A 25681-nucleotide genomic window follows, 5' to 3' on the forward strand; every position below is an offset into this window, starting at 1 on the left:
ATCTTTCTATTAATATATACCTTTTAAAAGGTATAGCATTTGTTTTATTATGTATATAATGGTAAGATTAATAAGCCCTAACACTATTTTCTCAATCATCTTGTTGAGGCATATGGTTTGACATGGTCTAGTTTGTTATTTCTTATGAATTCTGTTGTTTTCACACTGATTTGAAGTGGGCGGAGCTTGAAGGTGATGTCATTCTCTGAACCAATCTGGCAACATTTCACCCAGAGACCCCTCCCCCAACAACCCGGAGTCAGCATAGCCTCCGTTCAGCATCACGATACTGACCTACTCACAGCAACAAGAACATGGAGGAACAGAGAAAATGTATCACTCTGAAAAAGAGACGCCCAGCATTCAGAGTGTGTGTGTGTGGTTCAGGAGTCAAAGAGAGTCAGTGTTTGCAAACAAGTCAGGCTGTTATTCTGTTACATTCAGAGACAAGCAGAGTACAGGAACATACAGCACAGATACAAGCAACCTTTAACAGTTCAGCTCTACACATACTGAACTCATGTTTACATATTTACCTATTATTATTTACAGATCCATAAGCTTCTGGTCAGTAAAATATCCACGCATGCCATCAGCATAAAAATACATCTGTCATTTGAAGTCTACCTAAATAGAGCTGTACACAAAATAATTACAAAACAGATCTAATTTCACATTGTTAGAATATTAAAAAAGGTTCAGGCACGATTCACACATCTTTCAGAGAGGGTGCATCCTTCCACCAGGTCACATGATCCTCTGTCAAACGGCTCATGCTGCGAGGATGAGAGATACCACATGTAGGCGTGTGTAGCTGCTATGGCTAAGACACTTTGAGACATGCAAACAACTGGAGAGGAGCACATGGTCACACCCTGCGGGCCAACACCTCTGCTCCAGGACAGGAAACATGGAAACCTTGGGCGTGATAAGACTCAATATGGCAACGATGGTAGGAAACCCAGAGAAACACACCAGTGCTCCTCCTCTGAACACAAACAAAACTAATATCTTATGCAACAAGACAGGATGAAGAAGGCAACAGAGCGATCCCGGAGTTTAACAGCAGGTTATAAATAGCATTAGCAAATCCTGCATATTCACAGAACTAATATAGAAAATGACCCATAAAAATGACAAACACCAGAGGAATACACTTCAACAGAGTATGAGCTACTGTTGGAGCTAGTGTAAAAAAAAGTATTGTATAACAGTCTATAACAGAGCTTTAAGATGAATGACTTCAGAAAGGAGGCAAAATAAACCTGTAGAAGAAGAAGCTTCCTTACGCTCCTTTACCACCAAACCAGTTCCAGCTCTAGCTCCAAGCTAGGGCTTTTATGGTTCCGAACCCAGTAGTGTTTCCACCGCCCAGAGACCGACTGGTGCTGCGTCATGACATCACCGTTTACGTCGTTGAGCGTTTAATCTCTCCCCTCCGAACGAAGTGTGGTGTATGGGTTCTTGCCGGGCAGCCGAGTGGTGCCAGCTAAGAACCGGTTTTCGGTGATTAGAACCGGCCTCGCTGCGGTGGAAACAGAAGAACCAGAGCTTAATCAGGCTCTAGTCCTGGAAGTGGTTTGGTGGAAAAGGGGCATGAGCAGGGTCTGCTGATGGAAGTACAATCAGTGTGTAGGCACAGGGGAAAGCCGCCGTATACAATTCTGCTGATTATGGCTAGCCACTGACGAACAGGGGGGGGGCGGTGCCTCTCCCTGAACAAGCCTTCACTCAGTCAGTTCCCATAGCTGCCTCAGACTCAATAAGCAAACCCCCCCCAGAAGCTGGCAGCAACCTATTTTTTAAAAACAACAAAAACATTCTGACTAGAAAACAATCACGAATGCAAAGGTAGAAAAAAAAGAAATGGAGATGTTTTCAGGTGACAGAGAAATAGGGAGGAAGAAGAAGAGGAAGACTGGAAGGACTGAAAGCAAACGGAGTGGTTCTGCAGCTGAGCGTCATCCGATGCATAGCTTAGTTTCAGGCGGCAGGCAGGCCAGGTGGAGCGAGTGTGAATGCGTGGGGGGTGGGGGTGGGCTCCTCGTTCGAAGGTTGTTAGTCTGAGCACTGTAACACAGATCCATGCTCTGTGTTATTAAATGCTACAGATGGCTGTGGACTCCAGGAGTTCTGTTTCTATCTGATCCTCCAGGCAGAGCGGGGACAGCGAGAGGCCTTGAGCTCAGGGACCCTTCATCCTCCACAGCCAGTGTTTCTTCATCAATTCGCCCCACCCCCCACCCCCCCGTCTCCTGGATCATTATCTCATGGTGGAGGACGCTCTGAAGTAGGACAGGAACTTGAAGCAGAGGCTCACCACAAAGTACCAGATGTTCCTGGCCATCTGGGATCGGGCGATGAAGACGCGCCAGATGAGCACCACGAGGACGGTGTTAAAGGTGTAGCGGATGTTCCTCAGCCTGGGGAGGAAACACAGTGAGGTGTTCATGGACTTCTAAAAGGAGGACTCACATTTGAGGTTTGTTATGGTAAAGAGAGGAGGTGTCACGATCAGATCTAAAGTTCAGTACCATCTACATCAGGGGGATCCAAACCACGGCCCGTTGTCCATTTTGAATTGGCCCGCACCAAATTCTTATAGTATGTATTTCTTAAATATAAATGTAAAGATATATCACACAGTAGTATTCATGTGTTAATAAGTCCACTCAAAGTATAATAAATCCAAAAAATGTATTTAAATAACAAGCTTGAAATAGACCCTTCATATGTCTCCTTATTATCAGCAATCTGAGGTTCCTGTTTTAAGGGATGAGCAGTAAACTCAATATATGAAACCCTACGGAGAGCTGTGATGTAGGGTGTTCATTTTCCTAAAGCCTTTTGAAGTATCAATTGACCTACATTTAATTGGTTTTGCTAACTTATGACTTAACCTAGAAGGCAATATACCTAACGTTTAGTGAGGGGCCCAGCCATTCGTATGTTTTTCTGTATGTGGCCCTCAGTGAAAAAAGTTTGGACACCCCTGATGTACACAGATATTTAGTTTGTAAATCCTGCCTTGTTTTAATTACTTTATAGTCTGCATGCTGAATCAAGAGCTTTGTGAAGCTGAGAGGATTACTGTCTCTGTACTGTCCACTACAAATGATCATCTGAAAAATTATTGGACAGAATCAGTTGTGAATGGAAAGACGCAAAGCAGAGGACACTCTAAAAGATGTGCAGGTCCAGCAGAGATGACCTAGAGGAGCGCTCCACAGTATGTCTTGCCGTCCGTCTTACTTGTTGAGGTGTTTGCGTGCAGCAGGCAGGCCCGACAGCTCTTCATTCAGGACGTATTTTTTGGTGCCCATACAGTAACTCTCCATGTATTCCGCCCAGTGCAGCTGACGCACATCAAAATTGAAAACCTACAAAAATCAAACACATTCTGTTAAAATGTAAACTTTGCAGTGACTGACCAAAGATGCAGACTACAACAAGAAGGACACCATCTGGAGATTGATGACTGGCTGGTTCCCTAAATATTTGACATTTTTGACAGGGTACAAAATAAAAACGAGAGAAACTCCCTCTGGAGGGAACACAGAGATTTTGGCCTCTGCAGACCATTTACATGCACTAAAACCAATAGAACACACTACAGGAGAGAGAAACCCCAAAAAGCACATTAAGGCCTCTTTAAATATGAAACACAGATTTACTGAGATGCCACAGCATTAGCATTGATTTAAGGTTAGTGCTAATGTTAGCATGCTGACAGTCTGTGACATCCAAGCTTCCAGGAAGTGCTCCGGACTCTGAGGAAAATATTCGTAGTGGCCAAATGGCGGTACTACATCTTCCAGTCCGTGATGTCACCAGGCCCAGAAAGACTTTTTCCCATTGACTTACTTTGGGAAAGAGACGTCTGTAAATCGGTGGATAATGTTATTTAAACCAAATAAACTACCCAGTACGAACCCTTTTATAGCCCTTATTGAAAACATTAGGTCCTTAAAGTTGTAAAATGCTCTAAAAGCTGAATCCAGATCTATTTTCCCTCTCCATTCCTTTTTCTGGGCCGAAGCGGGAGGTCGGGGGCGGGGCTTAAGGGGAAACTCAACTGTGATTGCTCTAGGCTCTGACAGTCAGGAATGATGGGTAATTTGTGATATTTTGCTCTGGAGAATCTCAGGCCATTTTGTCTTCCTGCGCCAATGAGCAGCTCTCGTAGGAATGAACGAGGCCCCGCCTCCAACGCTGGATCCAGCTCTGATCATACATCCATGATGACAACGTCATCCTGCCGAGTTTAGCAGATAAAATGTATCATGTTTACAATCTGAGTTTAGCCTGATACCTTCCCACATATCAGTGGTTAAGACAACATTTGGAAACACTCCTGGTCCTATTCCACTGAACTCATACCAACTTTAAAGGTGACATCAGCAACGAGGGAAAGAGTTCCATATTTCGGTGATGAAGCTGCAGATGGCATTGGTCTACTTTAAACCCCAGTGGTCTCCCCCACACTCAGCGGAGTATTATCATTAGCTAGGAGGGGAGGACGGCACCGTGGTGTGAGGCGTGTTCGGATCAGGGAACAGGGAAGTGGAGGTAACATTGGCAGCCTTTCAGTCAGCACTCAGGGACCTTAAGGTTGGGACTCGACTGCCGAAACTCGACTGACTAACAAATTGCTTTCCAGAAAGGCACCCCAAAATATATATATATTTTTTCATTCGACAATATTGTGGAAATAAACTATTAAAGGGTATTTTTTAATATGAACTTAATATACTTCCGTCAAGATAATTAGTGAGTGTCTCATAGCACAGGAACAATAACTCTAATGTGTGACACAGAGTGCTTCACTTCCTCCTCACCAACACCCCCAGACGCAGATTTCAGCAGACAGTCATCTCTCTGTTCACCACACTGACGTCAGCCCTGGATGAACGACTCTCTATTGCAGCCACCCTACTGTCAGACATTAACTCACTGGGGGAGAGGGGGAATCTGCCCTGTCCTCAGTGTTTACAGCCCTGTGTGGCGGGCATGGGCAGTAGGGTTTATAAACACAACCCCATCATCTGTGTCCTCCCACCTTCTTATCCTCTTGGCTCATCTGGCCAATCAGCATGGCGACGTTGTCGTTGCTCCACACCCAGGAGTGACTGGTGAAATACTCCAGGACCATCATGGCTTTGTGGAGGCGTGTGATTGTCTTCATCATCCTAAAATAAACGGGCAGTGAAAGCAAGACAGAAAGAAAAGAAAGAAGAAATGATGTGGAGGAAAGAGACAAAGAAGATTGGAATGGAGAAAGGTGAGCCAGAGAGAAGGAGATGAGCAGTGCAGGAGGAGGAGCAGAGGAGAGAGGTGGGGGGAGCAGGGAGTAATGGATGAAGAGCCAGATGGGGCCATGGTGTTGGAGGAGAGAGCAGAGACAGAGGATTAGGTAGAATAATTCAAAAGTCACCTTATGGCAAAGTGCTTTTATACTGCACAAGATCTAATTCAGTCTGAAATTGATTATTTGACACCCTGAAATATGCAATTTTTTTTCACAAGATATGAACAAATTACAAACATCTAGTAACGTATTTTTAACTCCATTCTTAATATACGCAGGAGGTAATATGAGCTGTACCGTGCTGTGTGTTTGTGCACCTCTTGACATTTAATGATCTCAACTTAGCGCTTTTAATTCTTTATTAATATTAAAGTAGTGCAAACAAATTGTTTTACAGGTTCAAACATTTTCAAAATAAATCATTATTCTTTTAACACATTTTCAAGATGGTCAAAGGGGGGACAGACACTGAGACAGCACTTCAAGCACTAAATGAGACTCCGGCCCTGAGGACAGGGAGTGGAGCATCAGCTGGACACTAATTGGATTCACTCCGCAGGTCAGGAGGACTCGGGACCAAAAAACACATTCAGGTAAGATGGATTCAATATGGATTTAAATTGGATGTGGTGCCAGAGGGACAGAGAAAGCCCTCCTGTCCATACAGGGGAATCCAGTCAACATCCTTTAGTTTAGTTAGTTGAGATGTTAGCGATAATTATTCAGAACGAGAAACCATCAGTGGTGTTCAGGGCGGAAGTATAAAAAAGCAGCATTAGGGTTAGAGGGTCTCTGGGTCTCAAACTGCACGTTTTTTGTAATTCATTGAAAGTTCTACATTTTACCAGAATTTTAATTGCATGGTTGAAACTTTTTAAATTAGTCAAAAAGGCCCTGATCCAATAGGCCCGTCATTCTGAAAGGACATTAACAGTAACTGAGGTGGATTGAGACTCAGATTCCTCCTGTCTTCATTCCGGGGAAGTACATGCACGGCCGATCAGCACACAGAGGCAGACACACTGACAGAACAGCTGCTGACAATCCCAATCACATCACAGCTAGCTACTAAGCCAAAGGAATTTCAGACAGCCAAACAGGAAGTGAGACTCAGCTAATTAAGCGGTAACTGCAGCTCACATCTACCGTCTGAAACACCTGAGGCCCGTAGAGAAGAGAGAGATGTGGACATCGATCATTTCACATGCATAGGAGGTGTGTTCAGTGGGACATGATTCATCTCTGACTGGACACCATTTTTTCAAGTCCCATGATGCCTCAGGATTTCCATGATTGGGTGAGAAGTGGGGGGTGGCAATAATGGATGTCATGTTCACAGCATGGCTTGTTTACAAAAAGTCTTCCTTAAATTAAAAAAGCATTCCCAAAAATACAGAGCGCAGCTGAAAACATGCTCTGATAGAAGCCAAATCGTGTTGTCATGACAACCTGTCTTCACATACAAGTGCAGCTGATGCCATGAGGTCGATTAGAGACACAGCTGCCCGGACCCTTCCCTTCCCTCCATCCCACAGAACCAGTCAGTCAAAAAAAAAAATCAGACAAACAGTAAGGCAGGGTGGGGGGGGGGACTGTGGGTGCTGACTGGCAGGTGGGAATGTGCAGGGTGGGGGGTGCCGTTGCAACCTTACCGGGGCTTGCGGCCTGTCAGCCTGAGATAGCCGTCATACAGCAGGGCGGGCAGCGTGTGGCTGAGCGCGGTCCAGCACTGATTAGTAAGGGGGTTGGAGCGCAGATTGACATTGGGCCTTCTGAAAGCCTGCTCTAAGGGATTGGTCTTGAAGGTCATGTTTATACAGTACTCTGTAGAGAGAGACATATGACAGGACAAGGAGGACAGAGAGGACAGAGAGGACGAGATGAGGCGAGTTTCCTCCTCTTCTGAAGAGCATTGCAGGCCCAGTGTGAGACCCTGCTGTCATAACAACAGAATGATATCTGAAGGCTCCAGACATTCAAATATCTGGATCTTAACTTTATTTAGAAAATGGCCACATGGGTTGGGTTCCCAAAAGCATCTTCATACTGAAATCCACCAGAGTCCAGTATGAGCTGGACTGAGAGGCCTTCAGGGCTGACGGTTTGGGAACCCAACTGAGGACACCAACATAGTAAATAGCAAGCTCTGAAGAGTGCAGACCCCAGCAGAGAGCAGCGGGGGTCTGCACTCCTCCAACACAACTGCACACAAGCATCATGTAACACGTTAGCACCGCAGTTAGGCTACAACACTACAGGAAAGTGACAGACTAAAGCAGCAGAGGTGTGTGGGTGTGTGAGGGGCGTTAAAACAGCACGTCCAGGTCGGCGGTGACGAGGTTACCTGGGCTCTCGTCCAATCAGCCTGAGGTACAGATCATAGAGGAAGGCCGGAGCCTTGTGGCTCACGGCGATCCAGTACTGATTGATAAGGTGATTGGATGTGAGATTAACATTGGGCCGACGGAAGGCCTGCTCAAGGGGGTTCCTCTTGAATGTGGATATTACATGGTACTCTAAAAACACAAGTAGTTCAACACATCATCAAATCAGCAGTTACACACAGTTTCATCTGCCTGACAGTTTCTGCACTGCTGGCCCAACCATTACATAACTCATCTAATACACTTGTGTTTGACTCTTGATTTTCTGCAGATAAATGCTTGTACATTGCCTTGTTTTTATGTTGCTGCAACAAAAAAAATGTCCCAAATTGGGATCAATAAAGTAATTCTATCTATCGATTTAGTTTATCAAGAACATCATGGTGTACTAAAGGACATAAACTCAATAAACAGCAATACAATATAAGGCAAATCCACTAGATGTAACTCACTCAGCTTAAAGTAACTATTAAATTCCTCTAATACTTCTCGGATGCTGCGTATAGTACTTGAGGTTCACAAAGGAATTCATATTTGGAAAAACAATTCCACTGACATGGACTGATCACATCTGTCCCGCAGGAGCAGCTGGAGTCCAGTGCTCATTGAAATGTAGACGTCTAAGTTTCAATCGTCTTAAGATTAGTCAGCTACTCTACCCATGGTGAGTGATTTCATAGTAATCACCTGAACAGCTACTGAAATGGAGCTTGTGGTCGACTAAACCCTGAGTTAACATCGTATGAAACAGATCTGCACTACTGCAGTCTGGAGGCTGGCAGAGGAACAGAACAGCTAAACCTTGAATCAATTTGACTGTGTCAGCAGTATTTATGCACTTTTCAGACAAAATGTGTCCTGAATCCAACATCAGCTCTCTTTAACTCTTCCTGTACCCACCCCGAAGGATGCATCCATTAATGCTTTTCCTAAGCGAGGTAAAGCCTTGCTGTGACACAGCTGAAGAAGAGGTATGGCTGACAGACTTCACTGTGTTTATAGTAAACCCTCAAACTGAAAGATAAATACACTTTGTTCAGGTGTAAATATCAAATCATCTGTGTGTAGAATGACTAAAGGGCAGGAACTGTGATGTCTGGGAATAATGTGTTTCTTCGGTGTGTAGGATCCTCATAAGGACCCGGCTCTAAAGGGTCCATAGGGGCCAGCTGAACTGAAGCTCTTAGTTTGGGTGTGCCAGACAGTGGATCATATTACAACTAGACCATGTCATTAGACAGTAAGGCCTTTACAGAGCCTGTGTTTAGCAAAGAGAAAGAGGAATCATACCAACTTCTCCCCAGCGGAACGGGTTGATCCCTCCGGTGGTGCAGTTGTACACCATGAGGTTTTTAGACCTGTGATATGGAGGCAGTAGTTCAGGGTTTCATTTTACTTTCAAAAGCACATAAACATTTCCTTAGAAGATGTGTGTGAGGAGTGTCTCTCCGACCTGTTGAGTGTCTGAGAGCCAGAGTACCAGGCTGCAGCCAGCGTAGCGTTGATGACCACGTCCACCGGCACCAGGTCAGCCACCGCATCGTTGGATGCTCTCATGGTACGCAGGATCCCCTTACCGGCCTGCAGAGGGCCAGAGAGAGAAACTGTGAACTGCTCATGAAAATCTAGCACCATGTTCACAGGGCTCTGCAATGTCCAACCAGTTCTAGAGCGAGGAGGATCACCCTCTCACTTTAGATTTCATTCACTTTATGGCTCTTTGACAGAATGTGAGTGGCAGATAAAAGAATGGCTGCAGTCAGAGGGTAGTGACTTTCAGAGAGGGAGGAGTACTCAGATCTTGTACTTGAGTAAAGTAGAAGTACCAGAGTGTAGGAATACTCTGTCACAGTAAAAGTATTCTAAATGTTCCTCCAGTGAAAGTAGAAAGTACTCTCATCTAAATGTTCTTAAAGTAGCGACAGTAAAAGTAGTCATTGTTTGCCATTTCAGAATAATATCTCTGATATGTTTTATAATGATTGATCATTACTCTCCAGCTATCAGCTCGCTCCATTTTTTTGGTCCAATCGAGAGGTGAACCGGTGACCCTTTGGACCCAAGTCCAAGCCCTTACAGACTAAGCCACTGCCACTCCCAATACAAATAGATTTAGTGGAGTAAAAGTACACCATTTACCTCTGAATTGTAGTGGAGAAGAAGTACAAAATGTCATGACATGGAAATACTCAAGTAAAGTACAAATATCTCAAAATTGTACTTAAGTACAGTACTTGAGTACCCAGTTACTTTCCACCTCAGATGACTTTGTGAACTGATTTTGTTAGCGCTCTAGCTCCACAGTTCATGTTTACACACCACACCCACAATATTTTCTGGTCCCCCTGTTTTTGCCACAGGACATGAGTACATGTCTCCAGGAGGATTCTGGCAAACAGCAGCAGTAAACAGGCCCACACCCACAGGAGAACTGTCATCTTTAAAACAGGTTTGTCTGTCATTAATAGGAGTTCATGCTGCAGTAGATGTCCTTGGATGTAATAAGGTAGGTAGTGCTGCTGCATTTGTCAAACAACTCCCTGCACGTTTTCACATCCAGGCGGTTCCTCTCAGTGTTAATGTGTGTGTTTATCCTTCTGTCTTTAGTGGAGCTGAGCCACCATGCTGTACTGATCAGTTCATCTGTCTAAACATTGATATGACCCAGGGTACGGGGGTTTCTGTCAGTACTTACGGCAATGAAGATTCCACTAGGTCCATTGAAGTTATCAATCCAGCCCTGAGAGAGCAGTCAGAGGTGGGTAGCATCACATTAGAAGTGAAACATCAACAGGGATTCATGCAGACACTTTTACTTTTTCTTAGTTACCAAATTACTTTTAGAAATGTAGTCATTTTGGCCCCTGCCGTGGAGCAACTGGCTGGGGCACCTGCACCGTACACCGGCGACCCCGGTTCGATTCCCGACCCGTGGTCCTTTCCGGATCCCACCCCGACTCTCTCTCCCACCTTCCTGTCACTCTCCACTGTCCTATCTGACTAAAGGTAAAAAGCCACCCCCCCCCCCCCCCCAAAAAAAACAAAAAAAACATTTGAACTATTTTGCAGCATTTGCTGGCTATACTGACTCGTTTGCAAGGAACTGCTTGATTTCTTTACAGTTTGCAGAATAACACAGCTATGATATAGGCATTGGAAGCAAAAGCAGGTTCTGCATGCTGTAGCCTGAGGTTAGTATCGGTGCAAGCAGCATCTTGATGGGTGCATACAGCCGCAGAAAACATTAAGGGACCGCTTCAGCGTTATCATTTTCTCTTGTTTTATTATTTATAGTTGTGTCTTTGAGTTAAATTATTTTGTATTTTATTGTATTCTCTAAACTACTGACAATTTCTGACAGTCTCTTAATTTTTTCCAGAGCTGTGTATACAATGCATCCGGAAAGTATTCATACCCCGTCACTTTCTCCACATTTAGTTATAATGCTGTCTTATTCTGCATCTTACCAAAATGGATTAAATTGACTTTTTTTTTTTTCAACATTCTACACGCAATACCCCATAATGACAAAGTGAAAAAAGCTTTTTAGACATTTTTGCAAAGGTATTAAAAATAGATAAATAAAAGATCACAGGTGCTTAAGTATTCACACCCTTTGCCATGACACTGAAAATTGAGCTCAGGTGCATCCTGTTTCCACTGATCATCCTTGGGATTGGAGTCCGAAGAAGAAAGGGAGAAACTGCCCAAAGACAGGTGTGCCAAACTTGTAGCATCATACTCAAGAAGACTGGAGGTTGTAATGGCCGCCAAATGTGCATTAACAAAGTATTGAGTGAAGGGTGTGAATACTTAGGTATATGTGACATTTGAGAGTGTTATTTTTAATACATTTGCAAAAAATTCGAAACAACTTTTTTCACTTTGTCCTTATGGGGTATTGTGTGTAGAATTTTGAGAAAAAAAAGGGAATTTAATCCTTTTTGGAATAAGACTGTACCATAACAAAATGTGGAAAAAGTGAAGGGGTTTCCGGATGCGCTGTACATGTACACTTTGATGAGAGGGAGTCCTTCTGAAAACAGAAACGTCCCCTTAAAGATCCTGATTTTTCAAACTCTCCTAAACCAGAAACTCAACAGGCCCTCTGCAGTGGTTGGTCAGGAGCTAAGGGTGTGCAGAGCTGTTCTTCCTCACACGCCTCACTCCTTTGTTTGCAGCATTAAAGAAGGAAAGCTTAAAGACTAGACAAACAGCTGGAAATGGACCTTAAAATCTGACTATTCAAATGTTATGTTGTGTGTTCAATATAAACAAAAAGACCTGACTTCTTTTGTGCTACCTGCTAAGCTAATTGTATTTTCTTCCCTACTGTAAAGTGGAGAAAGCCTTGTTTCAAACGACCTATAACTCCTGTGAAGCAGAGCTCTGTCAACATGACCCTTTTTTTTTCTTTTAAAAGCTTACCTACCAAAAACTTTAAAATGAATGAACACAATCCTACTGCATTATTCAGGAGATTTTGAAAACACATAATATGACAAGAGCCCCACAGTTGGTGTAGGTATTACGGTTTACCCTTTTTTAGTACATTTTAATATCAGAACCTAAAGTTCATCTGAGGTGGAGTGGACGACTCCCATTGGACGATTCCTCCCCCTCCCTGACTCTCCCAGGACAAAGCAACACCAACAGGCTGAGGGACTCACAGGGAAGGGCTCCTTCCAGCTGGCTCCCACGATGGAGGGTCTGACGATGGCGACGTTCAGGTCTCCGGCCTCCTGCTGCACCATGTACTCAGCCAAGGCTTTGGTGAAGGTGTAGGTGTTGGGACGCTCCCCGATGAGCTTGGGAGTCAGAGCAGACACCAGCTCATCATCCATCCAGCTGGACCAAACACAGAGAGATAAAGAAAGTTATTCATTAAACCAGAGACAGTTTTAATAAGGAGCAATACACGGGAAATAAATGCAATAATAATAATGAAATAATATAATATGACAAAGTGATATACAATAGTTGGAGAAATTCAACTCAAATCCTGAAATGTCAGAGTCATGGTGGCACTGGAGGACAAGTCTGTAGGACGCATTACCGTGGAACCATGGACATTAGTACAAAGTGTGTCCAAAAATGTCAACGTGATAACTCAGGGGATTATTAAGGCTGTTGCAAACGTGCATGGCAATCCATTCAGCAGTTTTAAAAAAACTTTAATCTACAGCAAAGTGGTGGACCGATGCCGCTGAAAGATGTAGTCATTAAAGGTTTAAGTGCTGGCCCTGCAGACACAGCGAGGAACACATGGTAGAAACATATAGAGGAGCATGATGGTGCTAACGTCTCTCATGAGAAATCATTGAAGTTTCTGAAAGAGCTTACATATTCTCCCAGGAACAAACACACACCATACTACACACCCCTAAGTCCACACCCATGTTGTATTATCCATTGTGTGTTTTGGCCAGGCTTGGTATTTTGTCATTTCTCCTTTCTACTTACTTCAGAAACTCTCTTTTGTGTGTATATGTGACCTCAGCTCTCCTGTAATCACTCAATCACTGACCGTTGGATCAAAATGTCTAAAAGTGACATGTTATTGAACAGGTAACAGAGCAAACACAGTGTGTGCCAATTTCATAAGAGTTTCTTTAACTTCATCAACAAGGGATGAGGTACACACAGAAATCAGCAGAACCTCAGGTAATGTTATATGACACTATAACAGGGGATATTTGCCCATAAAACAAAGTATCTAAAAACGCACCTTGAATTTTTTACTTCTTTCATTAAAATAGAACTGCTAACCAAAAACATTCAACACACAAAGTTGCCCACATTTGTTGGGATTGTGCCAGAACTAATTAGAAGCTTCTAACTTCTTCTGTACATGAGTTAAGACCATTCTCATGAACAGTGTCAATGGGCCTTTTTAAAATGTACGTCTTAACATGATGTATATCATGGCAGTTCCGGTCCACAGTCACACACAGGGACACCTGGCATGCTTTGAACCACAATGGGTATTCATGGGAGTATTGTGTCTCACAACACACATTTCCCTGTGGAGAATGTAGCTGTTGGTAGTGGATACACCCAACCCTCTGAATCAGACACCCCGATTGGCTGTGAAGGCATCCAATCGGAGTGTCCGATTCAGAAACGTGACTCCTACACTCTATACTCACCAACAAAGATGGTGGATGAGAATATCGCGATAAAACATACAGAAAACAATAAGCAATGCGTAAAGAAAAAAGGTGACACTATCCCCATCTTTTCAGACTTTATGCATCCGTTTTACCAACGCAAGTAAACTCACAAGGAAAAACTTGATATTGTTGTTGAGCGCTGTTTCTTTAGTTTAAGAGGAACAAACCGGTTTGCTCAAACTGCTGACAAGTTATAAAGCTTTGGATTACTAATCAAAACATTAAACTTGCAAAAAATTAAAGAGTTATTTTTGGTTCAAAAATCATAGACAGGCAAAGCAAAATGAAACCTGCATAAATCTGGATCAAACCTTCTCCACTCTATGCAAAGAAAGGCCTCATTCAACATTCCAGTCCGTGTCAAACCAGGCCGCTCTGCATCAGACAGGAACACATCTCACTGCTAAATGTCAACTTTGTTTCATTAATTCCACAGCAGAACCTAGCATGTTTGCCTCAGACTTCTCTACACATACATCCCTCAGAAGCATGGCACTAATCTCCCCTCACTCTGCAGGCTGATGCTTCACTAATCTACAGCAGCAGCTCAGACTGGCAGCCTGGACAACATGAGTGCTTCTGAAGCAGCCTTTCCTCCCCGGCCCTGCTAAGCTGGCATGATCAGTGTATCCCCGACATTAATCTTCAGGATACATTCTCACTGGCTCTTTATGCATCCATAATCTGAGGAAGTGAAGAATCCTTTTGAAACTCGCCCCATAAACCCAATCTATGATGACTGATGACACCGTAGAGCACGAACACTACCGGCACCACCACAGCTGAGCAGGGAAACTTACTCCAGAGAATCGATGAGTCTGCGGTAGTCTACGGGGGGGGTGTATACGACTTCCTCAATGAGCTCTCGGTCACAGTTGGCGTAGGCGGTGGAGACGTGAAGGAAGACCTCCAGATGCTTCATCCTGTGGGCCAGGGCCAGCATCTTCTGAGTAGCCAGCACGTTCAGCTGCATCGCATCTCTGGAAAGGGAGAGAGAGAGTTACGATTTTAGTTCACCGACCCAACAGTACGCCTGGGGGGGTTCAAGACAAACATTTTGGAGTTGTCCTTTCTCATTTCTCTAGCTATGATGTGGTTAGCCTAGTTTAGCATGAAGATTGGAAACAATAGCTAGCCCAGATCTGATCAGCAAGTGAGACCCCTCCCGGAAGCTCCAAAGCGTTCTACCTACCACATCACATCTGTATTAAAACAGCAATGAAAAGTCACACTGTGGATCCATTTCCTGAACAACAGTCAGAGCCCCACAGTCTTGTCGCAGGGAGGTTGCCAGGTTTGGTAACATCATGCAGTTACAGCCCCCCCCCCCCCCCCCAACCCACGGTTCGCAGACGCTGCACAAAGGGACTGCTGTTGGTGAGGAAATAGTTCCAGCATATAACCCCACCTTAAACCACACTCTAAAAGCAGGCACAGTTTAAACAAACAAGATGCATCATGTAAACTGCTGAGCTTCAGATGTGCTGGTGGGCATACTTTCCCTCTATGGACGGAAGAGGGAAAATCAGAAAAGAATAATAGGGTATTATCTTTAAAAATGTAGAAAAAGTATCTTTAAGTGTTGGTAAAGGCTTGTGAGGGGTGGTATAAAACTGTAAAATAAGTTTAAAATAGCTGCAAATATTAAATCTGAATGATAATGTGTTTATAAGATAACAGTTACCGCACCATTTTGTATTTTTCTTTTTTCCAACACACTTGTTTGCCAAAATTTGTAATGATTTCTTTAAACACCATTCTCAGTACTGACAGAAGACACACAGATGGCATCAAATATGACAAACTCAATCCTACAGGTCTCAAAGGTTTTAGGGTTAGATAAGTTAGAGTTAACTTTCTATTTCTGTGTACTTCTAACTGAAGAGAGAAAGATCTGTGGACACCATGTTGTTTTCTCCCTGCCGAGTCAAGCAAACACTCATGATCAGCTGACTGAGGACACAGCACTTTAGTTAAGTCAACTAGATTCCTACTGACGGTTAGTTAGCAGGCTATATGACACAACCGTTTCACAGGATTACACTCAAAACAGTTGCCCACCTGTGATACAAAGACGACATTTAGCCTTCCATTCCCAATGCTGCTTTTAATATTTAGCATGTTTTTACATAGGATACATCACATAGCTGTACCAAACTGGCAGAAAGAGCGGATTGATAAAGGCCTGCTTAACGCTCAGAGAGAATTAGCCGGGGAAAAGATGTCCTTATCCCAAGAAATGTATCAGAGAGATAGAGGAAGTGGAGCAACACAAAGCAGGCTCACTTGAGGGGCTCGTTGAAGCGGATGGTGGCGGCACAGTGGAACACAACGTTGATGTTGTCGGCCAGGATGCTCTGATCCTCCTTGCTCAGGTCCAACTCGGGCCGGATCAGGTCGCTGCTCACTGCTGTGATCTTCTCTGCAAAGCCGGGCTGCTCGCCCTGCAGCCTTTCGAACAACTGGACGAGAAAATGATCGAATCAAAAACACTTCTTACAACTGTGCAGTAATAAATTGTAAAGAATAATGTGGTATTCGTTTCAGAGTTCCATTTGTTTGCCAACTGTTGTCTCATGTTGGATGGCTGCTGGCTGTTGCTTGACTGCTAGCTTAACTGATCTCAGCTCTTTAAATACAGTCCTCCTATCATCTAGAAACCGATAATTAGCAAACCTACAGCACTCTGCAACCAATGTGAATAAACCAACATATGGTACGCATGATTTTTCCTCATATATAGTTCAACATTGATGTTGAATCAACATCAAGTTGAATTGCCTCCGTTGTGGTTGATGTTTTTCAGTAGGGCTAAATTGTCTGTGTCACACATAATTAGGGTGTGGGTATCAAACGGTACCAGTTCTTAAACGGTGCGTGGACCGATACTTTTTTTTTTTCTAACTCCGGTCGACGACATTATAAAACAGTTTTCCTTTCTTTTTTAAAAATGTTTTATTTGAACTTGAACAACATATTAACTATAAACAGTTGAAAGAAAACTTAAATATATTAACTAAATAAATAAATACAAAACACAAATTCACATAATAAATAAACCTTAATCCGACTACAATAATTTAACACTAAATAAGATTTACAGCTCTAACAGCAACACAGGCCTGGCGCCAGGATAAATGAGTGAGGTGGCAGCTACAAAATCAGAGTGGTGATTTTTTTTTTTCATAAAATAAAAACAATTAATGTACCCATGCAAAACAACGGAATAATTAGAACATACGGTTACTGTTTCAACATTTAAAACATTTATTAACCAAATCACATAAAAGAAATCGCAGAAAGCAGAATTCCTACAGTTAAGCGGGACAGTGAAGTGCTCAATCAAGATCAAGAAAACACAGCGAGCATCACCGTTAAAGAAAGAGTGCCAGTTTACCGAGCAGATGAAGAGAAACAGAACCACACAGCTCCAAAGGGGCGTGGCCAGCAGCAGCTGCAAAGGGGCGTGGCCAGCAGCAGCTACAAAGGGGCGTGGCCAGCAGCAGCTACAAAGGGGCGTGGCCAGCAGCAGCTACTTCATTTAAAGCTACAGTCACAGAATCAGCACTTCAGGAACAGGGCTGAGATAGAGGGGGATGAGGCATGCTACAATGGGGGATCTGTTTGGTATTTTGGGCAAAACACTTCAGGTATGTTTTGAATAGATATGGCTCTACAATATATTGTTCATATACGGCATAATAGGAGACCTTTAAGCAAATGCTTCATACACAGGAACACTGATTGAATGGAAGTACCTGTACAGCACTGATGGTCAGTGTGGTTCCACAGGCCCACAAACACATCTGCTGGGGGGGGGGGTTGTACATTTGAAGTGGCATCTGAACAGTGTTGCAGCCAGCTTGTTTTTAAAGGAGCTCAGACTAACCTATGTAGGAGCAGGCTTCTCCTAACACCTATCATATCATGCCCCCCCCCTTCTCACCACTCACCTTGCAGTTGATCATGTCAGCGATGCGAGCCTGGGGGCTCTGACCGGCTTTGGACCGGACCAACACATACACACTTTTGACTTCTGGGCAGGAGCGCAGCAGCTTCTCCAGCAGCACCTGAACAGAGAGGGAGAACATGAGCGCCTCCTCTCCGGACCTTGCTGGAGCTGCCAGCACACAAGGAGCGCCTCCTCCACAACCACTATCAGGTTTGCTGCCAAGTACTTTTACACACAAGGGATCTGCTTTAGTGTATGATGATGCAAACATGACAAAAATAAAACACAAGTATTTACACCCAATTTAAATATACAAAATTGATTAAAAATAAAAAACTTACAGTACAATCAATATATGACAAACTGCAGTGTGTTATGTTTCAAAGTGGAGGGCTGTGCAGAGATGAACATGGCTCACAGTATTAAGACAAAAGAACAGAATACAGCAGCCCAACCCCCCCACCCCTCACTCAAGCTGCTTCTTTTTAGTCAGAGGAGATGTATTCTCCTTCAATGGATCTCAGACTCGGTCCCCATAGTGTTATGGAACTTATTCCTTTAGGCTATAAGCTTCTGGCTCAAGGACAAACCCTTTAACTTTTTTCCCATATGGAACCCTTTTCTGGACTATATTGGAGGTAAGGGGGCCAAAACCTTCCGAAATGGTTTATATGGACGAGCATGGATGGAGATATCAAGGCATATTTCCATATAGCTTACAATGTATAACAAGCCTTTATGTAACTGTTGTGTTTTCATACATCTGTATATTCCTTCTACTGTTGTGCTGTCTTTGTAATTTTCTTGATATATTTATTTACTTAATTTGTATTATTCTTTTTTTCCTTTGACCTAATCTATTTATTTTTACTTTTTATTATTTTACTGTATGTGTGTAGAGTGTGTTCTGTGTTTGGGATAAGTGGAAAAAATGGAGTACATATTGGTATCATGCTCCTTGTTTGGGTTACCCTGTGAAAATTATGAATATTTAAGACATAAGAAGAATGTTTTTTGGAGAAGTGGAAACAAGTAAACCTATGTGAGGCATCGGTCTTCCATTACAACTCCAATCAGAGTAAGGAACATTTGACCTAATAAATCTCTCCGCTCATAATGTTGATGAAATGAATTTCCTCTAAGCCTGATTTCACAATGACTTAGTACCCTCAGTTCTTCAGTAAAGGTCACACTGAATATTTAACCTGAATTTTCCCATTTTTCAAGACATTGAAACACTCCAGGACAAACTGCCCAGCATACTCTTCTTCCTGAAGGACAGCCTGACTATACCTCATCTAAATCAAACAATGGCTGCTGTGTTTGGTGTCTGAGCGAGGCAGTGAAAGGACAGTCATCTGAATTCCTTGCGACTGTAACGCCTATCAACTAAAAGGTATTTGGATACCTGATGATAAGTGTACATGCCATCACATCATCATCCCCAAAACACAGTCATGTTGTTGGCTTTGGTCGCGTCTGATTGGCTACTACTCTACCTTGCCCATGAAGCCTGTTGCTCCACTGATCAGCACCGTCTTCCCTGCAAAGTATTCTGGGATGTTCACCATGATGCCTGTCGGTCTGTACAGTGAGCTCTTCAACACCACAGCGCCTGCAGGGTGGGAAACAGAGAGAGGACGCAGTGTGAGACGTGGAGACAGAGAAGGGGGATCTAACAGGACCTTCATAGACATTGACAATGGGAGAGGATGTTAGGATAGAAGGAGGTTCAGTGAGGGCATAGAACACAAAATGATTTGATAATGGTTGTATTTTTTTTGCATTTTAAGAAATTATTGACAAAGCATACATAACAAAATAAACACATCTATGTACATGAATTAACTACATAGCAGTCGACAAATCCAAAATTAGTTTAATAGTAATAATAATAATAATAATAATAATAATAAAAGAATGGATATAATATTTATACTGAGGTATACATTAAATCTCACTACATTTCCTCCAGCATTCTGAAGTGAGGTTTTGTTTGTATTTACTTTAAATTGGGGGTGTCTTAAAGTAACAAATTACAATCTTCCTTGTTAATTTCATGAAGGGTTTTCAGAAAAAGCTATCAGGATTCAGAAATGTTGTCATCCAAATATGGGAACTGTTTTTGGGTCTATAATATATTTATTCTGTATTGTGTATTATACTATCTTATTTATACCTGATCCACAGTGTATTCATGTTCTACACTGCTGTCAATACTGCCTATACTAACCCTTTTCTAGACTATCTTGGAGATGAGGGGGCCCAAGCCCTCCGAAGTGGTCTCTATGGACGAGCATGGACAGAGATTTCAAGGCATATTTCCATATGGTTCACAATGTCTAACATGCCTTTCTGTAATTAACGTGTCTTGTCAACCTTGGTGTACACATCTTTATAATCCTTCTACTGTTGTGCTGTCTTTATAATTTTCTTTATACAATGTATTTATTTTATTGTATGTGTGGAGAAGTTGTACTGTGTTTGAGATGATTGAAAAAAGGGGGTACATATTGGTATCATGCTCCTTCTTGAGTGTGTTACCCTCTTAAAAATCAATTTTAAAAAATCAATAAACAAAATACTGCGTACACTGTTCGTAATGTAAATACTGTCAGATTTATATATTTATATTATTCTAAACATCCCTCTGCACTCATTGTTCCCTTCTGGTTGGATGCTAACTGCATTTCGATGTCCTAGCACTTAATGACAATACAGATGAATCTAATCTAAAATGACCATTTTCTTTTATAAACAAAAAGGTAAAAATGATGTTTCTGTCGATTCACTAACCATGAGTGTAAATATGTGTAGTGGACTGTTTGCTCAGCAGCTCTGTATGGGCCTTATCAGTCCACTGATGAGGGTTTATCAGTGCAACGACACTCTGAGCTGATAACAGTTCAGGAGATAACTCATCTGATCATTGACTAAAGGACTTTCTCTTATCAGCTGTCGTGTGACCTGGCTGCAGTCCAACTCAAAACAATATGAAGAAGTTCTATTCAAAGCTACAACAAGTATGCTAGCACAGCTCAATCGGGCTCTTCAAACTGTTAATGTCTAAGGCTATCATCTTCCAAATGACAACATTACTAAAAAAAGATTGTCAAAATAACAGGAGCATTTATTACGCCTTTGGAATAATGATCAGGAAACTCTTGACACTAATACTGGTGTCAGCGTGGGTTTACAGCTGACATGATTTTAACACTCACTGCAAATCATTTAGTCATTCTAAAACCAACCGTCTACATTTACCATCTGGGATTATGTAGGTTAGTGAATAAAACAAAGATAGGCTGGATGAAAAGCTAAGAAAATGTCTGGCAGTTATTTTGAAATCATAGCAGAGCAGCATACTTCACACTACCTGAAGTTAAATGGATAATCTTTTGTTATTCTTTGCCCGGGCAGTGGCAGCTCAAGCACCTCTCAGTGAAACCAGTTCTTCAGCTCTCACTGATGGACTGCAAAGCTTCTCAGCGCAGGCTCCAGGTTGATAGTCAGTGTTCAGGAGATATTTATTCATGCAACTCGGTTTTAACTTTTAATGTGTTCAATTGGTTGATGTCTGGATCCCTAATTACTGAAAACATGTAGGCTTCTCCTGAGGGGACAGCGTCTGGGAATAATGATCAGAACAGGGGGGCACTTTTTGAAATACAAAAGGCAATGTTGCTGCTCTTTCATTTGCTCATTTTATATTCCTAACGACAGGTGGTTAGACTTCTTCCAGTATGATGTAGCTTCCCCAGCACCGTATGATAAATAATAAACATGACCTTTTCTGAATATAATCTAACTTTATATGTGTATGTTCAATTTGAATGACAAATTGTGTATCAATGAGCCAACAGGCTACATGACAACCGATTCACATGATTACACTCAAAACTGTTTCCCATCTGTGATACAAAGAAGACATTTAGCCTTCCATTCTCAAAATCCTGCTTTTAATATTTAGAATGTTTTTACATAGGATACATCACATAAAGTGATATATTTCATTCAAGCTTAGCTAGCAAGTCGAGAGCACACTATATAAACAATAGTATTTGTAGATTGAGTGATCCTTAATGCTTAGCGTGACTCCATTGCAAAACCTGTCCTAAACCCAGAGATGAGTGAGCATTTTCTCCCTTGTGTCGAACATGTTTTTGGTTAGAAGCCTGAAATAAGCTCTGTGGTTAAGTAGACTGCAGGCTGAAGAGATTTTAAATGTTGTTCTAAGACAGAAAATACGGCAGAAAGGACCCCACTGGAATGTCTGAATGTGTCAGAAGTCGCTGATGAATGGTGGAACTTCAGGAGAGCTGACTTCATTTCTGCTGTTGTGACTTCCCCATTGGGCTCTCCAGTGCTGCTGGCTGTGGACACCTGCACAGACTGGGCCAGCGCTGCAGAGGAGCAGTCTGCAGCAGCACATCTGAGCCAAGGGCTCCCCCCCCCCCCCTCATATTTATAATGGTAAACACAGCCAGAAGCCTGCAGTAATGTTTTTCGTCATTGATGTTATGGCAGTCCATACTGCTTATTGTTTTTCGAGAATGCTCCTGTTTGTTATACACGAACTTCACACAATAAATAATCAGAAATGCTGACCTGTATGCCTAAAGCCTAAAAAACCGATTGTGATTTTTTCAAAAAGTGACAGCCCCTAGTGTGTGTGTGTGTGTGTGTGTGTGTGTGTGTGTGTGTGTGTGTGTGTGTGTGTGTGTGTGTGTGTGTGTGTGTGTGTGTGTGTGTGTGTGCTGTCCTGCACAACCTGATGTTGACACACGGTCAGTACAAACATGTGACCACAGTCCCCTACCATGTGCTACTCAATTACTGGGTTTTACAAAGATGCAAACAATACCTCAGACAGGATGAGAGCAACCCAAATTAAACGGATCAGGATTATTTCCACTTCTGTTTGTCTGGCTGTAGGAATGAGCACTTGACTCACAGCAAAAGGTAGACAACGTGTTTTGGTAAGAAATGTATACTGTACATGTTCTCGGACAAAAACATAGGAAATAGGACACAGGAACATTTGAATGGATCAAGAATTAGTGCCCGTTGTTAAGGTAATGTCACATATTCGAGAAAACAAACACAATGTTTAGAGGAAACTTTTGGATTTACCTTTAATTTTGTAATTAATCTTAAATAACATAAATCACTTAATCATCATAAATCCTGAAAAACAAACTGGTGTCCTGCCCTGCAGATTACATTAAAGCTTATCAGTAAGGACTGAAAGGGAAATTCGTGTTTAGTCTCCAAGATATCAAACTGTAGGATCTGGAATCTTAAGCCGGAGCAGGGACCTGCCTTGGCCTTCTTCCAGTGCATCCTCCATCAGGTGTCTGGGTAAGAGCTCCTGCAGCTCTCAGGCAGGCAGCACTTGATCCCTGATGCAACATATTCACTTTAAATAACCGATCAGACAGATTAAAATGCTTAAATTGAGCACCTGTGGCTGAGGTTAAATGCCCAGCAGGAAGAGTCTCACAGGAGCAATCTATCCCCGCTGAGCGAGAATACCCACCGACAAGCAAAGGGATGCAATGTGATATTTCAAACCTTTGTCACAGAGACATTTCCTCAAATCTCCACATCAAAACTAAATATTCAGATTCAAGATTCAATCTATTTTATTAACTATCCATCTATTACGTACAAAGATGTATCCAGCAGAGATAACTCAAAGGCAACAATGTGAGACCATGGCGATGGGTGTATGCCCCACAACTCCAGAAAGAAATGCCTATAGTGATGTCACAATGCACCATCTCTGGTGGCTTGTATGGGCTTGTTTTCCAGGTCAAATCACGCACACAAGTTAAACAGTACAAGAGGAAAGTCATGAGACACCAACAGTAGCAAAGACTAGAGACTGAGCAGTGAAACCCAAGAGCAGAGACTCTACTGTCTGTTGGGTGTGGATCTGACAGTAAATAAAATAACCCCGAGGGTGTAACAGTTATCTGTAAGCAGGAACACACAGCTTAAATCTCTGAGACTGTACAATGTAGCATGTTGAATAGAAGAACAATATCTATTCACATTCAACTATTAACTTAGCACCCTAACCCTGATGATGGCACCATTTACCATTACCGCCCCCCCCCCCCCAACATAATGCAAGGAACATAATGCTTCCTATTCTGCCAGCAGTCAGACACCCTTCATTTACAGCTCAAACTAACTACAGAGGAAACGACAGGCTGGAAAAAGGAGAACCATTGCAAATTAAGATAGTTGTTTAACACATGAACCCCATGTTGGCTGGGGGGTCACGACTGACTCTATTAGTGACAGTAATAGGTGAGTAAACGGTATTATCCACAAAGTGTAACTTTCTCCCTCTATCTGCGTATATCTGCGACCAACACCCCTCCCTCCCTCCTCTGCATCTCTTCCTACACCCCGTCACACGCTGGAGCCTCGCGGCAGTTAGCTTTAGCAGACCGGGGTGGCTACTCAGTGACTGCAGATAGTGCACATTGATTGAGGGGGGGTACGTACCCGAAATGTCGATGTGTCCCGGTTCTGGAAGTTGTGAGTTGCTGTGCGGCGGAGCGGCGTGAGCAGAGACAGAGGAGCTGAGCAGGAAGAGAGCCGGGGCGGAACCATCAGCCTACCGACGTGACGTCAGCGAGACGGCGGCCCCCGGCACAGATAGGGTAAAAAAGAGGCCCCACTCCTCCGTATTTCTATGGAAGCCAATTTCCGCAAAAATATGACCCTGTAAGTCATAATTATGTCTTACTATCTCAAATCAATGAGACATTTTAAAATGAATTTAAATCCAAATAATCAGATAGCAAGCCATAATTACGAGATGGTAACTCATAATAAAGAGATTATTATTATAATTATGAGTTATGGGATTCATTTTTTATTTTAAGTTGCGGAAATGGGCTTTCCTTACTTATTTCACAAATGATTCAGGTAAACTAGGACTCAGGCAGGCTGTTGTTGAGGGCCTGTCAGGGGTGTGAATAAACATGAACTGGAATCGAGTGATCATTAAGGGTTAGCTCACTAATTGCCAAGGTTAGTGAGCTAAAAAAATTCCCACAACCATAGACAACCAAGTCTTATTCAGAATTAGTTAATCCATTCAAGGCATTGCTACTATCAGGGTAGGGAAGGTTACTTTAAACAAGTTTTCAGTTACAATTAGTAGTTAACAAAAAAAATGTATCAGTAAACTAATCTTATATCACAGTATAAAGTAATGTAATCCGATTACTTTCCTTTACTTTCGGATTACCTCAACACCTTAAGCAATGCAAATAAATTAAATAGAACAAAATAAATATCAATGAATTGTTTTTTACTGAAGTGTATTATGTAAGACTTTACATTTGACTTTGATACAGTTGATTACATGACTTTACAAAAGAAGAGACCAAGATAATCAGGATCAAAAAAGTGTTTTAGTTTTAAAGGTTTAAAAAAAGACGAATAAAAGAAGATTGGCCCACATAAACTAACACTGAAGTTAGATTAATCAATCATTTGTGTGATAATAAACTGTTTATATCCCCCTCTCCATTCATTTTGTGATATCAGTGCCTTGAGCATGGGCAGACATAGAGAGGCCAATGGGTGGCCCCAGAGCTGAACATGTTCTCAGGAGCCCCCACTGCCAACCCTCTGAGGAATGTTTATGACTACAAGAAGTCCATCCAACAATCTGGTCTCAGGTTAATACTGGACTGTGATGCAGAGCCTCTCTGAAAGCAACTCTGGCCCGGATGATGGACCTTGGACCCCTGGGCGCCATAATAAAAAAATATGGCGTCGCATTTCATTTTTATGCAGATGATTCCCAAATCTACCTGCCCCTGAAAACGAATGACTT

The 25681-nt window shown here is 42.5% G+C and overlaps 1 protein-coding gene across 2 annotated transcripts; it reads right to left on the reverse strand.

The window, feature by feature from the left end:
- Positions 1–406: 406 nt before the first annotated feature.
- Positions 407–24457, reverse strand: far1 (fatty acyl CoA reductase 1). Of its 2 annotated transcripts, none has more exons than XM_063909669.1 (13): positions 24337–24457; positions 19317–19432; positions 17819–17935; positions 16152–16327; positions 14666–14845; positions 12363–12540; positions 10388–10432; positions 9146–9273; positions 8983–9050; positions 6961–7132; positions 5060–5189; positions 3253–3380; positions 407–2423 (listed from the first exon to the last, which is right to left on the reverse strand). In XM_063909669.1, exons 2-13 carry the CDS (start codon positions 19386–19388, stop codon positions 2264–2266), a joined length of 1554 nt encoding a protein of 517 aa, XP_063765739.1. In that variant the 5' UTR covers positions 19389–19432; positions 24337–24457; the 3' UTR covers positions 407–2263. The 2 variants fall into 2 exon arrangements, with proteins under 2 accessions (XP_063765739.1, XP_063765730.1); XM_063909660.1 differs by lacking the exon at positions 6961–7132 and adding an exon at positions 7653–7824.
- Positions 24458–25681: the final 1224 nt, after the last annotated feature.

This window comes from Eleginops maclovinus, chromosome 2 (genome assembly GCF_036324505.1).
Source record: "Eleginops maclovinus isolate JMC-PN-2008 ecotype Puerto Natales chromosome 2, JC_Emac_rtc_rv5, whole genome shotgun sequence".
Lineage (NCBI taxonomy): Eukaryota > Metazoa > Chordata > Actinopteri > Perciformes > Eleginopidae > Eleginops > Eleginops maclovinus.

Coding starts and splice junctions, on each gene's coding strand:
- far1 (XM_063909669.1), bottom strand. CDS start 19,388: ATGGTGAACATCCCAGAATACTTTGCAGGGAAGACGGTGCTGATCAGT. Junction 5,190..6,960: donor CTGACAGGCCGCAAGCCCCG/GTAAGGTTGCAA, acceptor CGTTTATTTTAG/GATGATGAAGACAATCACAC. Junction 2,424..3,252: donor GCACGCAAACACCTCAACAA/GTAAGACGGACG, acceptor TTTCCTCCCCAG/GCTGAGGAACATCCGCTACA.